The sequence below is a fragment of the Oncorhynchus mykiss genome, chromosome 22 (genome assembly GCF_013265735.2).
Source record: "Oncorhynchus mykiss isolate Arlee chromosome 22, USDA_OmykA_1.1, whole genome shotgun sequence".
NCBI classification, from domain to species: Eukaryota; Metazoa; Chordata; class Actinopteri; order Salmoniformes; family Salmonidae; genus Oncorhynchus; species Oncorhynchus mykiss.
The window spans coordinates 25449004-25469617 of record NC_048586.1 but is presented as its reverse complement, the minus strand read 5'-3'; the positions used below and the strand labels follow the sequence as shown (position 1 = coordinate 25469617).

Genomic DNA, 20614 nt, shown 5'->3' with positions numbered 1-20614 from the left:
TTCCTAGAGCTCAGGTCCTCCAAGAGAGAGAAAGAGAGAATTAGAGAGAGCATACTTAAATTCACACAGGACACCGGATAAGACAGGAGAGGTACTCCAGATATAACAGACTGACCCTAGCCCCCTGAACATAAACTACTGCAGCATAAATATTAGAGACTGAGACCGGAGGGGTCAGGAGACACTGTGACCCCATCCGATGATACCCCCGGACAGGGCCAAACAGGCAGGATATAACCCCACCCACTTTGCCAAAGCACAGCCCCCACACAACTAGAGGGATATCTTCAACCACCAACTTACCATCCTGAGACAAGGCCAAGTATAGCCCACAAAGATCTCCGCCACGGCACAACCCAAGGGGGGGGCGCCAACCCAGACAGGAAGTTCACGTCAGTGACTCAACCCACTCAAGTGACGCACCCCTCCTAGGGACGGTATTAAGAGCCCTAGTAAGCCAGTGACTCAGCCCCTGTAATAGGGTTAGAGGCAGAGAATCCCAGTGGAAAGAGGGGAACCGGACATGCAGAGACAGCAAGGGCGGGTCGTTGCTCTAGTATTTTTCCGTTCACCTTCACACTCCTGGGCCAGACTACACTCAATCATATGACCCACTGAAGAGATGAGTCTTCAGTAAAGACTTAAAGGTTGAGACCGAGTCTGCGTCTCGCACATGGGTAGGCAGACCATTCCATAAAAATTGAGCTCTATAGGAGAAAGCCCTGCCTCCAGCTGTTTGCTTAGAAATTCTAGGGACAATTAGGAGGCCTGCATCTTGTGACCGTAGCGTATGAGTAGGTATGTACGGCAGGACCAAATCAGAGAGATAGGTAGCAGTAAGCCCATGTAATGCTTTGTAGGTTAGCAGTAAAACCTTGAAATCAGCCCTTGCCTTAACAGGAAGCCAGTGTAGGGAGGTGTATGATCAAATTTTGGGGTTCTAGTCAGGATTCTAGCAGCCGTATTTAGCACTAACTGAAGTTTATTTAGTGCTTTATCCGGGTATCCGGAAAGTAGAGCATTGCAGTAGTCTAACCTAGAAGTAACAAAAGCATGGATTCATTTTTCTGCATCATTTTTGGACAGAGAGTTTCTGATTTTTGCAATTTTATGTAGATGGAAAAAGCTATCCTTGAAACAGTCTTGATATGTTCGTCAGAAGAGAGATCAAGGTCCAGAGTAACGCCGAGGTCCTTCACAATTTAATTTGAGTTGACTGTACAACCATCAAGGTTAATTGTCAGATTCAACAGAAGATCTCTTTGTTTCTTGGGACCTAGAACAAGCATCTCTGTTTTGTCCGAGTTTAAAAGTAGAAAGTTTGCAGCCATCCACTTCCTTATGTCTGTCTGAAACACAGGCTTCTAGCGAGGGAAATTTTGGGGATTCACCATGTTTCATTGAAATGTACAGCTGTGTGTCATCCGCATAGCAGTGAAAGTTAACATTATATTTTCGAATGACATCCCCAAGAGGTAAAATATATATGGAAAGCAATAGTGGTCCTAAAACGGAACCTTGAGGAACACAGAAATTTACAGTTGATTTGTCAGAGGACAAACCATTCATCGAGACAAACTGATATCTTTCCGACAGATAAGATCTAAACCAGGCCAGAACTTGTCTGTGTAGACCAATTTAGGTTTCCAATCTCTCCAAAAGAATGTGGTGATCGATGGTATCAAAAGCAGCACTAAGGTCTAGGAGCAAGAGGACAGATGCAGAGCCTCGGTCTGACGCCATTAAAAGGTAATTTACCACCTTCACAAGTGCAGTCTCAGTGCTATGATGGGGTCTAAAACCAGACTGAAGCATTTCGTATATATTGTTTGTCTTCAGGAAGGCAGTGAGTTGCTGTGCGACAGCTTTTTCTAACATTTTTGAGAGGAATGGAAGATTCGATTTAGGCCGATAGTTTTTATATTTTCTTGGTCAAGGTTTGGCTTTTTCAAGAGAGGCTTTATTACTGCCACTTTTAGGGAGTTTGGTACACATCCGGTGGATAGAGAGCAGTTTATTATGTTCAACATAGGAGGGCCAAGCACAGGAAGTAGCTCTTTCAGTAGTTTAGTTGGAATAGGGTCCAGTATGCAGCTTGAAGGTTTAGAGAGCTTTGCGACAGTATCAAAAATAAATTTTGGATTGTTCTTATTTTCCTCAATTAAGTTGGAATAATAGGATGATCGAGCAGCAGTAAGGGCTCTTCGATACTCCACGGTACTGTCTTTCCAAGCTAGTCGGAAGACTTCCAGTTTGGTGTGGCGCCATTTCCGTTCCAATTTTCTGGAAGCTTGCTTCAGAGCTCGGGTATTTCCTGTAAACCAGGGAGCTAGTTTCTTATGATAAATGTTTTTAGTTTTTAGCGGTGCAACTGCATCTAGGCTATTGGACAAAGTTCAATTGAGTTCCTCAGTTAGGTGGTTAACTGATTTTTGAATTTATAGCACAACTTTTGATGCTCCTTGGTTGGGGTCTGAGTAGATTATTTGTTGTGATTGCAAACGTAATAAATTAGTGGTCCGATAGTCCAGGATTATGAGGAAAAACATTAAGAGCCACAAAATATATTCCATGGGACAAAACTAGGTCCAGAGTATGACTGTGACAGATTGCTGTACACTGTACACTTAAAGATTGCTGTACACCAGCGGAACCCATCCAACTTGAAGGAGCTGGGGCAGTTTTGCCTTGAAAAATGGGCAAAAATCCAAGTGGCTAGATGTGCCAAGTTTATTCAAGTGTTTTGTTTGTTTCACAATAAAAAATATTTTGCATCTTCAAAGTGGTAGGCATGTTGTGTAAATCAAATTATACAACCCTCCCCCCAAATCTATTTTAATTCCAGGTTATAATGCAACATAATAGGAAAAATGCCAAGGGTGATGAATACTTTTGCAAGCCACTATACAATGTGTAATTTATTGATGGTTCCTAACTAGCCCCATAGGCAGGGATGGGCAAAATACCATAAAGATCAATGTATTGAAATAAACTACAAAATACTATGACTGTGATATGTTGAGCAAGTCACTCTGGATAAGAGTGTCTGCTAAATCACCAAAATGTAAATGTATATGTGAAAATGAACACACCAAAATGAACTGCAACGCACGCTGGATATTATTATTGGCCCTGTTTCAGGGCATAGATTATTAGAATAATACTCTGCATGCTTTGCAATTGTTCATTTTTACATTTACATTTTAGTCATTTAGCAGATGCTCTTATCCAGAGCGACGTATAATTACTGCATTCATCTTAATATAGGTAGGTGAGACAACATATCACAATCATATCAAGTACATTTTCCCTCAAAGTATTTATCAACATTTTTACAAAAACATTTATATTTATTTCATTTAGCACACCCTCTTACCACACCATAGTGCTATCAGACTTCTGATTTTCTGTTTTGGCATCTGCGCTCCAGCCAATTGCTCGCAGAGACAGTGCGGCTAGGCTAGTCTACATGATGAGATTATGGATAAGAGTGAGAATGTTTTATTTGTCAAAACTGCAGTCAAGCATCGATCATCATGTCACCAGATTAAGACCCTCAACATTTATTGGAAAGGAGCATCAAGATCATCACCTTGCACTTTCACCACCCTGTGAAGTTCATCATAACTTCGTTATTTTGTAGCCTAATTTAAACTGCATTGTTTCCTGAGTCGTAGTGGGATTCCAAGTTTACTTTGATAAAATGGTTATTATATAAATATTTACACATAAAGGCGTTTCCATTGCCATTTCTCACATAATACATTTTACAGACACGAAAAGATCCCACCATGTCGAACCAACAAATGATCTGTCTGCATTGATAAAATTGTTCCTTAAACTTCCAGTTTTCATCACAGCTGTCATGATTTTTTTTATATGGTATAACTTTACTCGCATAAAAACTGTGGATAGAAACATGGTTAGTGTGACCGTTAAAGGGGCAATCAGCAGTTGCTTTATACTTTTTTTGACTTATAAAGGAATGAAATGTACCTATTGATTCTTGAAGAATACAACTTATGCCTCATAAGCTTATTTCAATTGCCATACCTAATCGAAACCCAAAATATAAGTTTGTTTTACTCCAATGATTGTAACCAAAGTAAATGTAAACAAACACTATATAGCCTCAAACATGGTTAAAACGATAATTTTTATATCATGGATGCTCAGTCCTTGCATCCATAGCTCTGTCTATGAATTGTTAGTAGTACACCAGACCCAACACTCAGCTTTTTACGGAACAAGGGCGGGGAAAGTACTTTGTTATTGTTTCTATTGCTGATTGCTGCTTTAAGAGAGTCAAGATGATATATTTATGTAGCTATAACATCTCTCCCTCTCCTTTTCCAGAGCTGTAAGCCCCACAAGCGTTCAGTGTGTGGCAGTAACAGTAAGACGTACCGCAACCACTGTGAGCTCCACCGAGATGCCTGTCTCACCGGCCTCAAGATCCAGGTGGCTCATGATGGACACTGCCAGGGTGTGGAAAACACACACACACACACACACACACACACACACACACACACACACACACACACACACACACACACACACACACACACACACACTTTCTTGTTTACTTTGTGTGTGTATAGCAGACCTGGGCATAAAATAGTTGTCTTTTGTTGTTTATTTGAAAATACCAACTTTTCAAATACTCAAGGTAGACGAATATAGAGAATACAGTAAAGGAAACTATTGGCGACTACACTGAACAAAAATATAAAAGCAACATGTAAAGTGTTGGCCCCATGTTTCATGAGCTGAAATAAAAGATCCCAGGAATTTTCCATACACACAAAAAAGCTTGTTTCTCAAATGTTGTGAACGAATCTGTTCACTGTTAGTGAGCATTTCACCTTTGCCAAGATAATCCATCCACCTGACAGATGTGGCATATGAGGAAGTTGATTAAACAGCATGATCATTACACAGGTTCACATTGTGCTGAGGACAATAAAAGGCCACTCTAAAATGTGAAGTTTTGTCATACAAGGCCACAGATGTCTCAAGTTTTTAGGGAGCGTGCAATTGGCATACTGACTGCAGGAATGTTCACCAGTGCTGTTGCCAGATAATTGAATGTTAATTTCTCTGCCATAAGCCGCCTCAATGTCGTTTTAGAGAATTTGGCAGTACGTCCAACTAGCCTCACAACTGCAGACCACATGTAACCACGCCAGCCCAGGACCTCCACATCTGGCTTCTTCACCTCGTCTGATACCATACACCCAGACAGCTGACAACCGAATAATTTCTGCACAAACTGCTAGAAACTGTCTCAGGGAAGCTCATCTGCGTGCTTGTCGTCCTCACCAGGGTCTAGACCTGACTGCAGTTGTAACCCACTTCAGCGGGCAAATGATCACCTTGCTTATATCAAAGTTGTGAACAAAGTGCCCCATGATGGCAGTGGGGTTATGATATAGGAAGGCATAAGCTACAGACAATTTGAATGCACAGAGATACCGGGATGAGATCCTGAGGCCGATTGTCGTGCCATTCATCCGCCGCCATCACCTCATGTTTCAGCATGATAATGCACGGCTCCATGTCGCAAGGATCTGTACACAATTCCTGGAGGCTGAAAATGTCCCAGTTCTTCCATGGCCTGGATGCTCACCAGACATGTCACCCATTGAGCATGTTTGGGATGCTCTGGATCAACGTGTACAACGGTATGTTCCAGTTCCCGCTAATATCCAGCAACTTCGCACAGCCATTGAAGAGGAGTGGGACAACATTCCACAGGCCAAAATCAACAGTCTGATCAACTCTATGCAAAGGAGATATGACTGGTTTTCTGATCCATTCCCCTAACTTTTTTAAAGGTGTCTGCTACTAACAGATTCATATCTGTATTTTTTACCTTTATTTATTTATTTATTTATTTAACTAGGCAAGTCAGTTAAGAACAAATTCTTATTTTCAATGATGCCGGTTCAGGGGCAGAACGACCTTGTCAGCTCGGGGGTTTGAACTTGCAACCTTCCAGTTACTAGTCCAGCAACTTCACACAGCCATTGAAGAGGAGTGGGACAACATTCCACAGGCCAAAATCAACAGTCTGATCAACTCTATGCAAAGGAGATATGACTGGTTTTCTGATCCATTCCCCTAACTTTTTTAAAGGTGTCTGCTACTAACAGATTCATATCTGTATTTTTTACCTTTATTTATTTAACTAGGCAAGTCAGTTAGGAACAAATTCTTATTTTCAATGATGGCCTAGGTACAGTGGGTCTGTTCAGGGGCAGAACGACAGATTTGTACCTTGTCAGCTCAGGGGTTTGAACTTGCAACCTTCCAGTTACTAGTCCAACGCTCTAACCACTAGGCTACCCTGCCGCCCCATCATGATATTCCCAATCATGTGAAATCCATAGATTAGGGCCTAATTCATTTATTTTAATTGACTGATTTCCTTATATGAACAGTAACTAAGGAAAACGTTGAAATTCTTGCATACTGTGTTTATATTTTTGTTCCTTTAAAATTCAAATACAGGTCTCAGAGAAACTAATACTATTTGAATTTATTTTGAATACCTCTCAGAAAAACAAATCATATTTGAAGCTATTTGAATATATGCAAGTTATTTGAAACCCAAAAATATATTTATTTGATGGCTGCCAAGTATTTCATGGGCCTTATGAAATACTGCATGTATGGTATTTTGTTAATAATTTAAAATAATAATGATAAAATATTTGCTTCGGATCTCACTTGGTGAAGTCCATAGGACCAAAAAATGGATGAATGCAACAGCCTCTGTCCTTAACAAATACAGTCATGGGTGGTAACTCTACAATTTACTAGAAAAGCACTCTCTAAAATAATGGAATAAGGCTTTACACTAAGCAGTGTGTTAATGTAACACTATTCCAGTGTTTATGTGGGTCCACAGACTCAACACTGTCAGTGTTAATAATTGTTTTTAAATTACACTGGATAATTTGCTGTGCAGTATATTGTCACAACGTATTTATACTTATCTGTACACAATATCATTGGTTGATTGGTTTGACTTTATTATCCACACCTGGGACCTGTTCAGGAGAATGGACATTTACAGAATGTTCAGATAGAAGTGTATTGTGTAGATCAAATGTGACTGTCAGATAGATTGGAATAGTATAGGACATAATGTGTGCTTTATTCATCACATTTCTATCTGCAACATGCTGTTCCAGATACAGGCCTGCCATTAGTTGAAGGCAGCAAATCAAATAGTTTCTGAATTATAGTCACTTCTTAAGATCTGTATTCAAATATGTTTTTAATGTAGTCGCTTTCTGAGATCTGTATTCAAATATATGTCTTTTTTTTAAGTAGTTGCTTTTCAGATCTGTATTCAAATAGTTGTAGTCACCTCCAACGTAGCTATTTGTTACTTTCCAACAAGCATATTTAAAACTATAGTTATCCCAGGTCTGGTGTATAGCACACGACTGAACTCTATTTCTATCTGATGCCAAATACTCTGGTTGGCATGACTGTCAGTCTATGTGCGAACTGACAGGCGACACATATGGTCCCATACTCATCTTTAATTTACCTGACTGATTATCTCCTAGTGTTGAACTTTGAACCTGTACACCCAATGACCTCTTCGTGTCTGTCTGTTGGCCTGGACATTGATCAGGTTGATGATAAATCGGTTACTCCTCTGTTGTTGTATGAGTGTCACAAAGAGGCCATCATGTCACAGTGTCCTTGGGCATTAATGGTTATTGTGGCAATGTGACAATGACATGGTGAAAAACACTAGATAGGGAGAAACGCTAGATACTGTAAAGCACAATGAATTACAGTTGCTCTCTCTCCCTTTGTCATCTGCAGAGAAGAAAGCAGAGCAAGCAGCTGCCAGCCCAGGTGAGTGATTGTGACACAGTGAATCTGTGCCAGGTGTTCGGGGTTAGGACAGTACATTTGACCTCATACTGAGCGGGGAGGTACTGGTGTGCTCTGGGCAGAACAGGGATTATGTGGATTCTCTTGATCATCCTAGAGAGTGTCAGAAAGGCAAGTGTACCTGATAGATTGTGTGTCACATTCTCTCTCTCTCTCTCTCGCTCTCCGTCTCTGTCTCGCTCAATCACACCCACTGTCTCTCTCTCTGTCATTCCTCTCTCCAGTGGTGTGTTACGTAGCAGACCGTAATGAGTTGAGGCATCGTGTGATCCAGTGGCTGCAGACTGAGGTGGTCCCAGACGGCTGGTTTGTCAAGGGCTCCAACTTTACCGACATCCTGCTCAAATACTTCAAGGTGTGTGTGTCTGTGTGTGTGTTCCAGTTGTGATATTGGTTATATGAAGTCCAAAACTATGGACCACATGTAAAAATGTAAGCAGTTTTTACCTCTCACATACAGTGCATTCAGAAAGTACCCCTTGACTTTTCCCACGTTTTGTTACGTTACATTCAGAAATTGATTAAATAAAAAACAATTTCCTCATCAATCTACACACAATACCCCATATATAAATGTAAAAAAAAAACAGAAATACCTAATTTACATAAGTATTCAGACCCATTGCCATGAGACTCGAATATGAGCTCAGGTGAGTCCTGTTTCCATTGATCATCCTTGAGATGTTTTTACAACTTGATTGGAGTCCACCTGTGGTAAATGAAATTGATTGAACATGATTTGGAAATGCACACCTGCCTATATACGGTTCCACAGTTTGACAGTGCATGTCAGAGCAAAAACCAAGCCATGAGGTCGAAGGAATTGTCCATAGAGCACTGAGACAGGATTGTGGTAAGGCACAGATCTGGGGAAGGGTACCAAAACATTTCTGCTGCATTGAATGTCCCCAAGAACACAGTTGCCTCCATCATTCTTAAATGGAAGAAATTTGGAACAACCGAGACTCTTCCTAGAGCTGGCCGCCCGGCCAAACTGGGCAATCGGGGGAGTAGGGCCTTAGTCAGGGAGGTAACCAAGAACTCGATGGTCACTCTGACAGAGCTCCAGAGTTCCTCTGTGGAGATGGGAGAACCCTCCAGAAGGACAACCATCTCTGCAGCACTCCACCAATCAGGCCTTTATGGTAGAGTAACCAGACGGAAGCCATTCCTTAGTAAAAGGCACCTAAAGGACTCTCAGACCATGAGAAACGAGATTATCTGGTCTGATGAAACCAAGGTTGAATCCTTTCGCCTGAATGCCAAGCTTCACGTCAGGAGGAAACCTGGCACCATCCCTACGGTGAAGCATGGTGGTGGCAGCATCATGCTGTGGGGATATTTTTCAGCGACAGGGACTGAGAGTTGTTTGGAGGACTTTTGGGCCCAGAAGTCTGTTTTAGCATGGACAACGCCAATGAAGACTTTTTTTTAGTAGTCAACTTGATGGGACTTCCTATGGGTTAAGGAAGGATCACATAGGAGGAATTAGCCAATTAATTATACTCATGAGTAAACATTCCATAACTCTACGTGGCAGTAAATCACCAACCTTGGCTTTATACCTGTTCAAACAACACACTCCAGGTGGCAGTATGCACCCTTACAGTTTGTTTACCAACCAGAAGTAGTAGAATAAGAATATGGAGATGGCCTCAATGGCGCTGTCCGTGCTCTCACAGACGCCATAATAGGACAGATTCAACGTTGCAATCTCTATATAACTCTGTGATTTATTCCCCCACTGGTTACAGTTTCTTCCACACACATGAAAACATGAGAGAGATTCATTTGAAATCAAAATACCATTATTCTCGTGACTCTTCCAATCTCCTCTATGTGCCTTGTGTCTGAGAGTTTCATTAACTCAAAGTGCTGTACAGAAACCCAGCCTAAAACCCCAAACAGCAAGCAATGCAGGTGTAGAAGCACGGTGGCTAGGAAAAACTCCCTAGAAAGGCCAAAACCTAGGAAGAAACCTAGAGAGGAACCAGGCTATGTGGGGTGGCCAGTCCTCTTCTGGCTGTGCCGGGTGGAGATTATAACAGAACATGGCCAAGATGTTCAAATGTTCATAAATGACCAGCATGGTCAAATAATGATAATCACAGTAGTTGTCGAGGGTGCAGCAAGTCAGCACCTCAGGAGTAAATGTCAGTTGGATTTTCATAGCCGATCATTAAGAGTATCTCTACCACTCCTGCTGTCTCTAGAGAGTTGAAAACAGCATGTCTGGGACAGGTAGCACGTCCGGTGAACAGGTCAGGATTCCATAGCCGCAGGCAGAACAGTTGAAACTGGAGCAGAAGCACGGTCAGGTGGACTGGGGACAGCAAAGAGTCCTCATGCCAGGTAGTCCTGAGGCATGGTCCTAGGGCTCAGGTCCTCCGAGAGAGAGAAAGAAAGAAAGAGAGAATTAGAGAGAGCATACTTAAATTCACACAGGACACCGATAAGACAGGAGAAGTACTCCAGATATAACAAACTGACCCTAGCCCCCCAACACAAACTACTGAAGCATAAATTATGGAGGCTGAGACAGGAGGGGTCAGGAGACACTGTGGCCCCATCCGATGATACCCCCAGACAGGGCCAAACAGGCAGGATATAACCCCACCCACTTTGCCAAAGCACAGCCCCCACACCACTAGAGGGATATCTTCAACCACCAACTTACCATCCTGAGACAAGTCAGAGTATATCCCACAAAGATCTCCGCCACGGCACAACCCAAGGTGGAGTGCCAACCCGGACAGGAAGATCACATCAGTGACTCAACCCACTCAAGTGACACACCCCTCCCAGGGACGGCATGGAAGAAGACCAGTAAGCCAGTGACTCAGCCCCTGTAATAGGGTTAGAGGCAGAGAATCCCAGTGGAGAGAGTGGAACCAGCCATGCAGAGACAGCAAGGGCGGTTCGTTGCTCCAGAGCCTTTCCGTTCACCTTCAAGCTCCTGGGCCAGACTACACTCAATCATATGACTGAAAAGACTTAAAGGTTGAGACCGAGTCTGCGTCTCTCACATGGGTAGGCAGACCATTCCATAAAAATGGAACTCTATAGGAGAAAGCCCTGCCTCCAGCTGTTTGCTTAGAAATTCTAGGGACAATTAGGAGGCCTGCGTCTTATGGCCGTAGCGTATGAGTAGGTATGTACGGCAGGACCAAATCAGAGAGATAGGTAGCAGTAAGCCCATGTAATGCTTTGTAGGTTAGCAGTAAAACATTGAAATCAGCCCTTGCCTTAACAGGAAGCCAGTGTAGGGAGGCTAGCACTGGAGTAGTATGATCAATTGTTTTGGTTCTAGTCAGGATTCTAGCAGCCGTATTTAGCACTAACTGAAGTTTATTTAGTGCTTTATAACCCAACCTAACTTAGAAGTAACAAAAGCATGGATACATTTTTCTGAATAATTTTTAGACAGAAAGTTTCAGATTTTTGCAATGTAACGTAGATTGAAAAAAGCTGTCCTTGAAACAGTCTTGATATGTTCGTCAAAAGAGAGATCAGGGTAACGCCAAGGTCCTTCACAGTTTTATTTGAGTCGACTGTACAAACATTAAGATTAATTGTCAGATTCAACAGAAGATCTCTTTGTTTCTTGGGACCTAGAACAAGCATCTAGGTTTTGTCCGAGTTTAAAAGTAGAAAGCTTGCAGCCATCCACTGCATTATGTCTGACACACAGACTTCTAGCGAGGGCAATTTTGGGGCTTCACCATGTTTCATTGAAATTTACAGCTGTGTGTCATCCGCATAGCAGTGAAAGTTAACATTATGTTTTTGAATGACATCCCCAAGAGGTAAAATATATATGGAAAACAATAGTGGTCCTAAAACGAATCTTGAGGAGCACCGAAATTTACAGTTGATTTGTCAGAGGACAAACCATTCACAGAGACAAACTGATATCTTTCCGACAGATAAGATCTAAACCAGGCCAGAACTTGTCTGTGTAGACCAATTTGGGTTTCCAATATCTCCAAAAGAATGTGATGATCGATGGTATCAAAAGCAGCACTAAGGTCTAGGAGCACGAGGACAGATGCAGAGCCTCGGTCTGATGCCATTAAAAAGTAATTTACCACTTTCACAAGTGCAGTCTCAGTGCTATGATGGGGTCTAAAACCAGACTGAAGCATTTCGTATATATTGTTTGTCTTCAGGAAGGCAGTGAGTTGCTGCGCAACAGCCTTTTCTAAAAATTTGAGAGGAATGGAAGATTCGATATAGGCAGATAGTTTTTTTTATATTTTCTGGGTCAAGGTTTGGCTTTTTCAAGAGAGGCTTTATTACTGCCACTTTTAGTGAGTTTGGTACACATCCAGTGGATAGAGAGCTGTTTATTATGTTCAACATAGGAGGGCCAAATACAGGAAGCAGCTCTTTCAGTAGTTTAGTTGGAATAGAGTCCAGTATGCAGCTTGAAGGTTTAGAGGCCATGATTATTTTCATCATTGTGTCAAGAGATATAGTACTAAAACACTTGAGTGTCTCTCTTGATCCTAGTTCCTGGCAGAGTTGTGCAGACGCAGGTCCGTAATTTGCTTTCTAATAATCATGATCTTTTCCTCAAAGAAGTTCATGAATTTATTACTACTGAAGGGAAAGACATCCTCACTTGGGGAATGCTGCTTTTGAGTTAGCTTTGCGACAGTATCAAAAATACATTTTGGATTGTTCTTATTTTCTTCAATTAAATTGGAAAAATAGGATGATCGAGCAGCAGTGAGGACTCTTCGATACTGCACAGTACTGTCTTTCCAAGCTAGTCGGAAGACTTCCAGTTTGGTGTGGCGCCATTTCTGTTCCAATTTTCTGGAACCTTGCTTCAGAGCTCGGGTATTTTCTGTATACCAGGGAGCTAGTTTCTTATGAGAAATGTTTTTAGTTTTTAGGGGTGCAACTGCATCTAGGGTATTGCGCAAGGTTCAATTGAGTTCCTCAGTTAGGTGGTTAACTGATTTTTGTCCACTGACGTCCTAGGGTAAGCAGAGGGAGTCTGGAAGGGCATCAAGGAATCGTTGTGTTGTCTGTGAATTTATAGCACGACTTTTGATGCTCCTTGGTTGGGGTCTGAGCAGATTATTTGTTGCAATTGCAAACGTAATAAAATGGTGGTCCGATAGTCCAGGATTATGAGGAAAAACATTAAGATCCGCAACATTTATTCCATGGGACAAAACTCGGTTCAGAGTATGACTGTGGCAGTGAGTCGGTCCAGAGACATCTTGGACAAAACCCACTTAGTCGATGATGGCTTTGAAACCCTTTTGGAGTGGGTCTATGGACTTTTCCATGTGAATATTAAAGTCACCAAAAATTACAATATTATCTGCTATGACTACAAGGTCCGATAGGAATTCAGGGAACTCAATGAGGAACGCTGTATATGGCCCAGGAGGCCTGTAAACAGTAGCTATTAAAAAGTGATTGAGTAGGCTGCATTGATTTCATGACTAGAAGCTCAAAAGACGACACCTCTGCCTTTGTGGGATGCACGGGGGATATGGTCACTAGTGTAACCAGGAGGTGAGGCCTCATTTAACACAGTAAATTCATCAGGCTTAAGCCATGTTTCAGTCAGGCCAATCACATCAAGATTATGATCAGTGATTAGTTCATTGACTATAACTGCCTTTGAAGTGAGGGATCTAACTTTAAGTAGTCCTATTTTGAGATGTGAGGTATCACGATCTCTTTCAATAATGGCAGGAATGGAGGAGGTCTTTATCCTAGTGGGATTGCTTAGGCGAACACCGCCATGTTTAGTTTTTCCCAACCTAGGTCGAGGCACAGACACAATCTCAATGGGGATAGCTGAGCTGACTACACTGACTGTGCTAGTGGCAGACTCCACTAAGCTGGCAGGCTGGCTAACAGCCTGCTGCCTGGCCTGCACTCTATTTCATTGTGGAGCTAGAGGAGTTAGAGCCCTGTCTATGTTGGTAGATAAAATGAGAGCACCCCTCCAGCTAGGATGGAGTCCGTCACTCCTCAGCAGGTCAGGCTTGGTCCCAGAAAGAGGGCCAATTATCTACTAATTCTATCTTTTGGGAGGGGTAGAAAACAGTTTTCAACCAGAGTTGTGAGACTCTGCTGTAGAGCTCATCACTCCCCCTAACTGGGAGGGGGCCAGAGACAATTACTCGATGCCGACACATCTTTCTAGCTGATTTACACGCTGAAGCTATTTTGCACTTGGTGACCTCTGACTGTTTCATCCTAACATTGTTGGTGCCGACGTGGATAACAATATCTCTATGCTCTCTACACTCGCCAGTTTTAGCTTTAGCCAGCACCATCTTCAGATTAGCCTTAATGTCGGTAGCCCTGCCCCCTGGTAAACAGTGTATGATCGCTGGATGATTCGTTTTAAGTCTAATACTGCGGGTAATGGGGTCGCCAATGACTAGGGTTTTCAATTTGTCAGAGCTAATGGTGGGAAGCTTCGGCGTCTCTGACCCCGTAACGGGAGGAGTAGAGACAAGAGAAGGCTCGGCCTCAGACTCCGACTCGCTGCTTAATGGGGAAAACAGGTTGAAAGTTTCTGTCGGCTGAATGAGCGACACCGATTGAGCATTCCTACAGCATTTCCCTCCAGAAGCCATGAGAAAGTTGTCCGGCTGCGGGGACCGTGCGAGGGGATTTATACTAACGTTACTATCTGTACTTACTGGTGGCACAGACGCTGTTTCATCCTTTCCTACACTGAAATTACCCTTGCCTAACGATTGCATCTGAAGCTGGGCTATCAGCACAGCTACCCTGCCGTAAGGCGATCGTTCTCCTGTATATTATGAGTACAGCGACTGCAATTAGAAGGCATCATGTTAATGTTACTACTTAGCTTCGGCTGTTGGAGGTCCTGACGAACCACGTCCAGATAAAGCGTCCGGAGTGAAAACGCTGAATGAAAAAAAGTTGAGTGAGGGAAAAACTAAAAATATAAACAGTAATTAAAAAGTAAAAACCGTAAAGTTGTCAGGTAGCAAAGTAAGGTTGGCAACAAAATGCACAGCCACACGTAAAATGGAGACTTTAGTATAGTCCCACATACCACCACATCTACGCACTAAAGTGTGGTGTCAGGAAAATAACCTCACACTCAACGTCAACAAAACTAAGGAGATGATTGTGGACTTCAGGAAACAGCAGAGGGAACACCCCCCTATCCACATTGATGGGACAGTAGTGGAGAGGGTAGTAAGTTTTAAGTTCCTCGGCGTACACATCACAGACAAACTGAATTGGTCCACCCACACAGACAGCATCGTGAAGAAGGCGCAGCAGCGCCTCTTCAACCTCAGGAGGCTGAAGAAATGTGGCTTGTCACCAAAAGCACTCACAAACTTCTACAGATGCACAATCGAGAGCATCCTGTCGGGCTGTATCACCGCCTGGTACGGCAACTGCTCCGCCCACAACCGTAAGGCTCTCCAGAGGGTAGTGAGGTCTGCACAACGCATCACCGGGGGCAAACTACCTGCCCTCCAGGACACCTACACCACCCGATGTCACAGGAAGGCCATAAAGATCATCAAGGACAACAACCACCCGAGCCACTGCCTGTTCACCCCGCTATCATCCACAAGGCGAGGTCAGTACAGGTGCATCAAAGCTGGGACCGAGAGACTGAAAAACAGCTTCTATTTCAAGGCCATCAGACTGTTAAACACCCACCACTAACATTGAGTGGCTGCTGCCACACACTGACTCAACTCCAGCCACTTTAATATTGGGAATTGATGTAAAATATATCACTAGCCACTTTAAACAATTCTACTTAATATAATGTTTACATACCCTACATTATTCATCTCATATGTATACGTAGATACTGTACTCTATATCATCTACTGCATCTTTATGTAATACATGTATCACTAGCCACTTTAAACTATGCCACTTTGTTTACATACTCATCTCATATGTATATACTGTACTCGATACCATCTACTGCATCTTGCCTATGCCACTCTGTACCATCACTCATTCATATATCTTTATGTACATATTCTTTATCCCTTTACTCTTGTGTGTATAAGGTAGTAGTTTTGGAATTGTTAGTTAGATTACTCGTTGGTTATTACTGCATTGTCGGAACTAGAAGCACAAGCATTTCGCTACACTCGCATTAACATCTGCTAACCATGTGTATGTGACAAATAAATTTGATTTGATTTAAAAATATAATGGAGACTTTAAGTTTCCCTCCACCCAATATAGAGGTTCACCCTGGGGGACCCCCGTGGGGAAAGGGATTAAAGACCATATCTATTTCCAAGGCAACAGGTCCCTGCATCCAAACCCCTCAATCCCCTTATCTGGCAGGGCCATCGCACCCCTCCCCCCTCTCTTTCTGGAGACTGTCTCACTTTCTCTCCCTATTCACCATGTCTGTCTGTCAATCTCTCTCTTTATAGAATAGAACTCTATAGCTGTTATAGAGTTCCATTTCCATTTGTCCCCCCTCTCTCTGGATTAGCAGACTAGAAGCAGGTGTTTTATCAGTTAAATGGAGATATTGTTAGAGTGATTGATAGAGAAACTCTTCTCTCCTCCTACTAACTCTGCGTGTGTGTGTGTGTGTGTGTGTGTGTGTGTGTGTGTGTGTGTGTGTGTGTGTGTGTGTGTGTGTGTGTGTGTGTGTGTGTGTGTGTGTGTGTGTGTGTGTGTGCGTGTGTGCGTACACAGAACTACGACAATGGTGACTCCACGCTGGACTCCTCAGAGCTCCTCAAGTTCATCCAACATAATGACTCCAACGTGGACATGCAGTCATACGCAGACCAGGAGAGCAACAAGCTGCTCAGGTCAGTGTGCGTGTGTGAGTGAGTGTGTGCTTGTGTGCTATTTCATCTTTAAAAAGATTATCTATTTCTGGTGTAGTGTTTATGAATACCTCTACAGTATCTATATCTTATCCTCAGCTGTACAGTAGAGGGCTTCTGAGGAGCTGGTGCTATATTATGCCCTACTTTCCCTCTCTCTGAGCCTTAAACCCTGTGTGACCCAGTCTAAACTGCACCGGGGGCCTCCTGTGGCTATTACCCTCACAGACATCTGTTCTGTGCATTATCAGAGCCTGGGTTTCCACTTCGCTGCTCACTGGAGCAGTGCTGCAATGCTTCTTCAGGTTTGGAGAAAATAAACTGATTAAATAAGCCGCTTGTATTGCCCACACATGAGTAGGCCCCTGAGTAATTCCTGGCCATGTGACTTGACTAGGGAAAACTCTTGGCCTTGCAAATGAAGGATGGATACAGTGTAAAAGCAAATGTATTTGTTTCAACTAATTATTGTTAAGTAACTGGTGTCACTGGTGTCACATCCTTTTAGTTTACTCAACTTTTTTGGTCCAAATGCTACCTGGAAGAAAAAAAAATTGTTGGCCCAAACTTTAGCTCCAACTTGAGAAAACGTAGGCAAAATCCAGTCAATTTAAAATTATGTGTTTTTTCAAGTTGTCTCATATGTTCATTCAACTATAAATTATTATTTTTCTAACTAAAAAAGTTTGTGCAACTGGTTACACACACTAACAATGCTTTTAACTTACATATTTGACATTCGTGATTACATTGTGCATTGATACAGTCATTATTATTCAACATGTCTTCACCTGGGATTTGAATTCGCAACCTCTTGGTTCATGGCATTCTGATCTTCCTGCTATGTCTCCACGTCTGGGTCATTTATAAGTTAATCTGATTATTCTCTCATCATTGATTTGATTTACTTATTTCAGCAATTGTAGTTTTTTCTGTGTAGTTGTCTGTTGTTGGCGCATATTATTCTGTTTTAATGTTAGTCCTGAATCACTATGATAAATAAAATAGTTTTTGTTGAGTGTACTTTTAACAAAGCTGAGATTTACTTTGAAGTGCAAAGTGTAGCAATACAGGTAAAATCAGTCTTCGACACAGACATGGTGGCCTACCAGGAAGACTGGAATGCTGTGAAACCAAGAGGTTGTGAATTCAAATCTCAGGTGAGGACATGTTGAATCGTAATTACTGTATAAGAGAATGTGCACAATGTTAATGTGTGGTAAATATTGTATGTTAAAAGCATTGTGTGTGTGACCAGTTGCACAGCCTTTTTTAGTTAAGATGCCCAAATAATAATTTATAGTTGAATGAACATAAATTATGAGACCATTTCTGAGCAAACACATCATTTTGTAACGGCTGTTTGAAGAAGAGGACCGAGGTGGTATGTGTTCATGATCTTTAATGAAACTGAACACTAGAACAAAAAAGAACAAAGTGGCACAAACTAAACAGTTCTGTCTGGTGCAGACACACAAAACAGAAAATAACTACCTACAAAACCCATGTGAGCAAGAGCTACCTAAGTATGGTTCCCAATCAGAGACAACGATAGACAGCTGTCCCTGATTGAGAACCATACCCGGCCAAAAACAAAGAAATACAAAAACATAGAAAAAAGAACATAGAATGCCCACCCTAGTCACAGGGTGGAGCTAAATTTGAGGCAACTTTTTGAGATGGTTCAGGTAACACTTGGACTCAACATTTGAGTAAACAAAAAAAAAAAGTTGTGGAACCAGTTACTTAATAAGTTGAAACAACAGATTTGTTTACAGTGTAGGAAGATTCTCTATGCAAAATCAACCACTAACTTTTTTATCAGTCAGAAGCTATGCCCAATAACCATCTCAACAGCTATACATAACTATGAGTACAGGCAGTGGATGTGAACTTGTGTGTGCGTTTCTTTGTCCTGTTCCCAGAAGCCTGTGTGTGGACGCCCTGATCGAGCTGTCAGATGAGAACGCTGACTGGAAGCTTAGCTTCGATGAGTTCCTCAACTGCCTGAAGCCCGGCTTCAACCCACCCGAGAAGAGTGAGCTCACAGACACATGACCTTTGACCCCATTACTCTATGATGACAACATTGCACACTACTGCTGACATCACACGTTTTTTTTCTCAGTTCATTACACAAATACCTCTATATCAACCTCTCCAATACATGCAGTAAATTGCAGTATGCATTTAAAGTGCATGGGATTTACATTATGTTAATCAAAATAGCAAACTTATTCACCACAACCACAAGCATATCTACTGTAACTCACCCTAACATACTTGAAATTCATTGAAGCAAAAACAGCTAAATATGATTTATTTACAGACAAGATAATTTTTCCTCAGTCTGTTGTACTGTACTAAGTTGAGCAGAGGCTGTGCAACCTGTTATAACACCCTGTCCCGCAGGGACAATCACATATTATTTTTCATAATTTTCATAAATATTTTAGCTAGCTAGCTATAGCTACTAGAAAGGAAGCTAGCATAACCCATAATAGCGACCTGCACACTGTTCACCAAAAGTAATGTAAATGTTTTTATTATTCATCCAATCATTAACATATTTGGTGGTGTTGGGCCTCCCTGACACTTTGTCAGTCATTTGAGGAATGAGAAAGAATAGCTCAGTTTGAAATGAATTTGGATGTCTATGAAGGAAACATTAATTTTGGCTTACAATTACTGTATATATTTCCTTTTTTCTACGTATAAATTGTACATTATTTTGTGTGTAGGATGGACCTAAGAAAGTTTGAAAGACGTATATTTAATTTAACATGTACAGTGCATTTGGAAAGTATTCAGATCCCTTGACTTATTCCACATTTTGTTATGTAACAGCCTTAAACATTTGATTTTAAAAAATCACATCAATCTACACACAATATTCCTTAATGACATTTTGGAAAATTGATAAAAATTATATAACAGGAATACCTTATTTATGTAAGTATTTAGAGCCTTTGCTATAAGACTTGAAATTGAGCTCAGGTGCATCCTGTTTCCATTGATCATCCTTGAGATGTTTCTAGAACTTGATTGGACTCCACCTGTGATAAATTAAATTGATTGGACATGATTTGGAAAGGCACACACCTGTCTATGTAAGGTTCCACAGTTGACAGTGCATGTCAGAGCAAAAACCAAGCCATGAGGTTGAAGGAATTGTCCGTAGAGCTCCGAGACAGGCGTCGGTCAAGGCACAGATCTGGGGAAGGGTACCAAAACATTTCTGCAGCATTGAAGGTCCCCAACAACACAGTGGCCTCCATCATTCTTAAATTGAAGAAGTTTGGAACCACCAATACTCTTTCTAGAGCTGGCCTCCTGGCCAAAATGAGCATTCAGGGGAATGAGCATTCAGAAGGGCCTTGGTCAGGGAGGTGACCAAGAACTCGATGGTCACTCTGACAGAGCTCCAGAGTTCCTCTGTGGAGATGGGAGAACCTTCCAGAAGGACAACCATCTCTGCAGCACTCCACCAATCAGGCCTTTATGGTAGAGTGGCCAGACGCATGCCATTCTTCAGTAAAAGGCACACAACAGTCCGCATGGAACAGTCCGCTTGGAAAAAGGTGCCTAAAGACTCTCAGACCATGAGAAACAATATTCTCTGGTCTGATGAAACCAAGATTGAACTCTTTGGCCTGAATGCCAAGTGTTATGTCTGGAGGACACCTGGCACCATCCCTACGGTGAAGCATGGTGGTGGCAGCATCATACCTTGGGGATGTTTTTCAGGGACAGGGACAGGGATACTAGTCAGGATCGAGGGGAAAGAAGAACGGAGCAAAGTACAGAGATCCTTGATGAAACCTGCTCCAGAGCGCTCAGGACCTCAGACTGGG

The 20614-nt window shown here is 42.1% G+C and overlaps 1 protein-coding gene across 1 annotated transcript in view; it reads left to right on the top strand.

The window, feature by feature from the left end:
* Nucleotides 1-20614, top strand: part of LOC110501623 (follistatin-related protein 1) — a 58776-nt gene that overhangs the window by 34234 nt on the left and 3928 nt on the right. Inside the window, exons 4-8 of the mRNA XM_021579317.2 lie at nt 4357-4486; nt 7852-7884; nt 8148-8278; nt 16624-16742; nt 18686-18798. Of these exons, the coding sequence (XP_021434992.2) occupies nt 4357-4486; nt 7852-7884; nt 8148-8278; nt 16624-16742; nt 18686-18798 (526 nt within the window). The remainder of the gene's footprint in view (nt 1-4356; nt 4487-7851; nt 7885-8147; nt 8279-16623; nt 16743-18685; nt 18799-20614) is intronic.